The sequence below is a fragment of the Phragmites australis genome, chromosome 18, assembly GCF_958298935.1.
Source record: "Phragmites australis chromosome 18, lpPhrAust1.1, whole genome shotgun sequence".
Taxonomy (NCBI): domain Eukaryota; kingdom Viridiplantae; phylum Streptophyta; class Magnoliopsida; order Poales; family Poaceae; genus Phragmites; species Phragmites australis.
Genome location: NC_084938.1, coordinates 28,271,386 through 28,277,638, shown reverse-complemented (window position 1 = coordinate 28,277,638; position 6,253 = coordinate 28,271,386). Strand labels below are relative to the sequence as shown.

General features: G+C 44.4%; 1 protein-coding gene across 2 annotated transcripts; it reads left to right on the top strand.

Moving 5' to 3' along the window:
- Nucleotides 1-3,589: 3,589 nt before the first annotated feature.
- On the top strand, nt 3,590-5,974 carry LOC133898428 (protein RGF1 INDUCIBLE TRANSCRIPTION FACTOR 1-like). 2 transcript variants are annotated; one of them, XR_009906236.1, is made up of 4 exons: nt 3,590-4,265; nt 4,392-4,628; nt 4,796-5,283; nt 5,696-5,974. XR_009906236.1 is itself a non-coding variant. In XM_062339119.1 (3 exons), the coding sequence occupies exons 1-3, from the start codon at nt 4,059-4,061 to the stop codon at nt 4,964-4,966; spliced, it is 615 nt and encodes a 204-aa protein (XP_062195103.1). In that variant the 5' UTR covers nt 3,590-4,058; the 3' UTR covers nt 4,967-5,974. The 2 variants fall into 2 exon arrangements, 1 of the variants encoding a protein (XP_062195103.1); XM_062339119.1 differs by having other exon boundaries at nt 4,796-5,974.
- Nucleotides 5,975-6,253: the final 279 nt, after the last annotated feature.

Below are 6,253 nucleotides of genomic sequence, written 5' to 3'. Positions count from 1 at the left end.
ATCCATCCAGAGGAGCACTGATCCATGTGCCAACGACGCGCCAGCAGCCACCATCACACCGAAGCACCAGAGAGGCGTGGAACCGTGACGACCGTCAGGATGAAGATCTGGTCGGTGGGAGACCCGATCCGATCTGGCCGGAGTGGATCCAACGAGGACATAATGGGCTCGATAAGCACCCCTCGATAGAGAAAAACTAGCTAGCAAGAGAGGAGAAAGGAGGAGGGGAGAGGAGAAAGCAAGGTAAGAGAGTGGAGGGGGGTCGCCATCACCGGAACAGGAAGCCGATGACGACGGCGACTGGGTGGGTGGCATGAGGGGGGCTCTAGGCAACAGGTCAATCGCTCCTAGGGGGATGACGTGAGGTCTCGAATAGACAAGTCATTCTGAAGCAACAATTGCTTAGCTAGTGGATCGACTAGAGAGGATGCAAATGGCTCGGGGTGGTGGCGGAGATAGTTTCTACGATTGCGGGATAGGATTTTATACTCATGGAGGTTGATTGACCTGGGCTAGGTGGTTTCTAATGTGGCAGAGTGACTTCTATGCTTGCAGGATCAAATTTTACTATTGCAAATATTGGTTTGACTACTCCCTTTATTTCAAAATAGATAATATTTTAGAGTTAAGTATAAATATTAAGAAGAAAAATAAAATAATTATCTTACCATATTTCAATACCATGTATTATATAGGAAACTAGTAAGCTGATTCATACTAATAGTGTGGCTAGCCTAGCTACAATATTTTTATCACGATAATCTTTGATAAAAAATAGTCTCTTTAGTTTTTTATGAGGTTACCGTCATTTGGTTACAAAACGTATAAAATTAGAAGAAAAAATAATAAATATGTTAGTGGAAAAGAAAATTATTTATACTCTAAACTTGCACCCAAATCGTATACACGTATTTTTTGATTCGTATATATTTTGATCAACTATCAAAATCATACATCAGATGTAAGCAATATAACCAAAATTAGAATATGTTTTTCTTACCTGCTTACTGTGCCTTGACTATTGTCTGTTTGATATGACGTCTTTAAGCTACACAATACTTCTTTATCTATTATCTTAGTAAGCATTTTAATTTTTTCATTATGTTTATTTTTAATTTTATCTATTGATTAATTGTATTTTACATAGATTTTTTATTTAGATATTTGATTTTTATAAGAATATATTTCATATTGATATTTATTTTTTATATTTTAACCCTAATTTTAATTATTATTAATTTTATTTTATTTAAACTCTTTATTTAGATATTTTGCTTCCTAAGCTAATGAAAATCAAATCGCTAATTTTCTATAATTTTTAATATGAATTTACTTATTTATTAATCGTGTTTAATATGGATTCTTTGTTTTCGAATTCACCTTTTTATTAATCGTATTTGATATGGGCATTTTGATTTAATCTAGATTGTTAGATGTTTATAACAATAATTGGTCTAAATTTTGTTTTAATTAATACGATAATTTTGTGATCTTGAGAGCGGACGTAGTGGCTAATTTTTTACTTAAATAATAATATAATAGATGAGACTTGTGTTGGAAATAAAATTACTTAACAGTGAGTAAGATTGGAAAACTTAAGTTAAATTTACCTTAAAATTGTAAAATATTATATATTTTAAACACTGTACAAGTGGCTAAAACGTTGTATATTTTGAGAGGGAGGAAGTACATTGGGTGCACTGGTGGAGGGCGCGCCGAATTGCGCGCCAGTTACCCTAGGAACCAGCCGAGCGCCTGCTTCCTTCCGCCATTGGTGCTGCGCCCGCGACGCGACCAACCAAGGTCAAACCAGCCCGAGCGCTTCCAAACGGACCCCTTCACCGACCGCATCCGACCGGCTGCACGGCCCTCCCCCTCGCCATGGCCGCTAGAGCTCGACTGGAGTGCAGCTACAACGCCTCGGTGGGCGGTGGCTCGACGGGAGAAATCGAAGAGAGGAATCGGACGCCCTGGTGAAAAAAAATCCCGTTTTGGCAGATTTGGAAAAACATGGTGAGGAGCTGATGGGAATTGGAGGACTGACTGCTGGTGTTGGGTGTGCTCTAGGTGAGTCTGACCGAGGAGGAAGACGACGGACCCTATTACTGACGCTTTACTTGAATACTGAATCCTTTTCTATGACATCAGTAACAACCACTGACACCGCCACCAATCCATTCATCTGCAAAATACTGAACGCTCGAAAACCGAGTTACTCAATGTTGAAATCACGTGTTACTGAATATTGAAAAGGGTCAACTTCTCATCTTTCAAACGATGAACTACACTAAATAATTAGAGCCTGTACATTGGAGTACTTAGAGGGGTTGCTTTTGGAAAAAACCTAAGTATTTTCTCAACTTTACTGGCACATATATTTAGACAAAGGGTGAGGTGCTTACTTAACCATCCATACTTATATTAGTACTAATAAGATAATTAATTATGTTTAAACATTTGTAGTTTTTGTTTGCATTGTAAATTACAATTTTTATGTAGATGATTCAAGAATTAGTGAAGCATGAAAGGTGGACTACACACGAATTTTGCTGCGAATTGGAACTACTGAAAGCATGAAAGGATAAAATACCGACACAGTTTTCGTATTACTTGGGTGCTACAATCGATTTTGAGTTTGTCGGTAGAGTAAGCTTTGTTCAGTAATTCTTGAATCACAGTGTTGAACTACTGAACCTTAAAAGTGCTTCTAAATCATAGAAAAATTGTCATTTCTTAGAGATAGCCGTGAGACTTTGATGTTGTATGTTTTTTCCTCTCGCCTTTCCTCAGCCTTGGAGTTGGCTGGCCTATAGGCATGAACTGTGTTGATGCATCTTCTTTTCTATGTAATATAAACCCCCACATGGTAGCTTTCAAAAAAAATATCATAGTGTGTCAGCAGTCAGTTTCAAGGATTACTGAACTAGAGAGCAGTAGTGCTTACCTTGACATTTCATTGGCGTGACAATTCTAACCACAAAAACAAAATGGCAAATATAAAGCAATCCAGAGGTTGGGTCAAGCGGGAAGGATGCCTGTTTGAGCTGTTATTTTGTAACGCTATGATGGTTAATTTGTGCTGAATAGTTCATTAATCATTGGAGTACGTAATTCAGAGCGCTATCTCCTTTTGGGATGGAGGGATTATATTCGACTGACGGAAGAAAAGCCTGAAGCTTCCTGGCTTACTTTCGAGTTCCCCTAGCTAGCTTGCTTTTCGTGGAGGAAGGAAGGAACTGATGGAAAAGATGTAGGTGCTGACAGATGAGATACATGAGGATGGCATGGGCGTCGATCAGCTTCGGTTTAGCAACAGAGCAATACATCATTTGCGTTGGCGCTTTGCACGCAGAAAACCGCTAGCTGCTGCGTTACTTGAAACTGAAAGCCACTTTCCTCCGCTCCTCCTGCTGCTGCTGCTGCTGCTGCTGTGTCGTGTTAAAATTAAAATGAGGCCACTTTTTAAGGAAAGCAACTTTAGCGGCCCGCCAAAGCAGCCGGAGCTGAGCGAGAGTCAGCTTTTGTTTGGTCAAGATAAGTGCAGCATGGACTGGAATTCCATTCACATTCGCATTCAGGTGCTGCTGTACTCTTTCCTACTGCAGTGTACTGCCACTGCAGCATGGTCCAGTTCTCCTCTTGCAAAAGCCGGTGGGCAGCGTGTCAGTGACTACACGTATCGTATGCTACATGAATGAGGGGGCTGCTGTGCTGGTACTAGTGCAGATAGGTAGGGATTGGTGCCGAATCCAATCCATCACTCACTCAATAATCATCTCGCAGGAGAGCTACTCTGGTCCAGTCTCTCTCGAGTCACAAGAAGAAGAAGAAGAAGAGGAGAAGAACATCTGCATCTGCATCGGCATCGCGTGCGCGTGGCGCACCAGCAAGTCCCTCCCAACACACCAAGCCAAACCCAAGAAGCGGCAGCAGAAAGGCAAACACGAAAAGGAAGCCAAGGGAAGGAGCGAAAAGCCCACGCTACCTTCCAATCCCCCTTTCTCCCCCTCCTCTCGCCGGTGGCCGCCCGGCATTGCGCGACGAAGTTGAGGGGGTGTATGATGATGCGGCGCGTGGCGTCGACGCCGGTGCCCGACTGGCTGGAGACCCTCCTCTCCACGCGCTTCTTCCTCGCCTGCGCCGCCCACCCGGCCTCCCCACGCAACGAGTGCAACATGTTCTGCCTCGACTGCCGCGGCGCGCCCCCGCCCGCCTTCTGCTACTACTGCCGCGCCCACCGACACGCCGCCCACCGAGTCATCCAGGTTGGTTGCTTTCCATTCTCTCTTTTCTTTCGCTCTTTGCTACTGCAATGCAGCCTCTTCTTCGCTGCAAAGTTCCAGTCTTTTGTTCGCCGAATTCGACTTCGATACTTGTCTGGATGCATATAGATACGGCGGTCCTCCTACCACGACGTGGTGCGCGTGTCCGAGGTGGAGGACGTCCTCGACATCACCGGCGTCCAGACCTACGTCATCAACAGCGCCAGGGTCCTCTTCCTCAACGAGCGCCCCCAGCCGCGCGGCGCCGGCGCGGCAGCGGGCAAGGCCGCGGCGTCCCCCTACAATTGCGAGATCTGCAGCCGCGCGCTGCTCGACCCATTCCGCTTCTGCTCCCTCGGGTGCAAGGTACATTCTTGATTGTTCCGCCCTCAAAGAAATCAAAGACTGCGCCTTTCTTCAATTCCAAGGGAGGGAATTCCGGCCAATGCCGATGCCGAACTGCCCAATGCCGTTCGGTTTCTGTTCAGTTTGGTCACGTTTAATTCGTTTCTTCTCCACCGTACCTCCTGCAGTTGGTGGACACAAAGAGGAGCACCGGCCACGCGGCGGCCACCGGAGGCAGCGTCGGCGATGCAGGCGGCGCCAATGAGGAGGCGGCGGCGGCCGGCGGGAGCAAGAACGGGGCTCGGCCGCAGGGCCGGCGGCGGAAGGGGATCCCCCACCGCGCGCCCTTCTGGTCCTGACCAGTGACCACCACCAATGGCATTCCATTATTTTATCGATCAATGGCGTCCAGCGTTAGCATCGTCAAGGCCGGCATTGCCAGCAGTGGAAGGGAAATGAACGGAGGGGAGCACCGCACGCAAGAAGAATAGGAATTGGACGGACGCTTCTTCCTCCCTTCCTGCCGGCTTCAGTTGTACTTACTTACCAAAAGAAAGAAACAACAAAGAAAAGAAAAGATACTGGCCAACTAGAAAGAAAGAAAGAAAGAAAGAAAGAAATGAAGATAGAAAAGCAAGCTCGGCACCGCGCCAACCACCGCGCGCGCTGGACTGCAGTAAGCAACATGTCTGGCCCCATCTCTCTCTCCTAATCTCTTCTGTCTCACACCATGACCATACCGACATTTGGTAGGAGGTGTAGGATGAACTCCCAGTCATAGATAAATTTTAATTAGGATAAAAAATGAATTCTTTTACATCGATCGGTTGGTATAATAGTGAGCATTATTGATCTTTACATTGGTTGATGAGTATTATTGCACTGTTCTGCTTCCTCGTTACGCATTGCATTGTGGTATTTTACTGCTCCGATCCTTGGGGAGGATATATGTGAATTCTTGAAAATGATGATGACAAAAGAAGGTCGCCCATATATCATATGGGAAAACCAAAGGAAAGGGAAACGAATGATTGTCTTTTTGCTTGTCTGGTGCCTGCCCGGTTTCTAACAACTACTCTACTCACTAGTGGCAGGTAGTTCGTCCGAGCTGGCTAATGGCGCGGCTGCTCCTTTGTTAAATAAATTCTGTATGCAACGCTGTCTGTGTGTCGGTCTGCCAGTCGTTGATGCCCAAGCTAGCCTTGTTTTGATTGCCCCCTCCCTCGTTTTGGAGCGAATGTAATGTGCCTTTCTGGCTGCATGGATGAGCCGAGGAATTAGGAATGCCGCATTATTGCATTGGTTCGTTCGGGACGGCAGTATTCATTTGTTTGTTTCTCTTCTGATAAATCAAATCGAATCAAAATCAAGGGTAAGGTGGATTAAATACTGTGATCTATCTATTATATTATTATTTGAGGGAAAAAAGAGTTACTATATTGATTCTTAAGGTCACAAAATTAACATGTTAATCGAAAAAAAGATCTAGTCTACACGGTCTAGATTAAACTAAAGAGCTCATGTCAAATATGATTAATAAATAGCTAAATTTGAAAAACAAAGAGTTCATATCAAATAAGATTAATAAATATCTAAATTCGGAATTAAAAATTATGGAAAACTACCGGTTCGATTTTCATACGGTT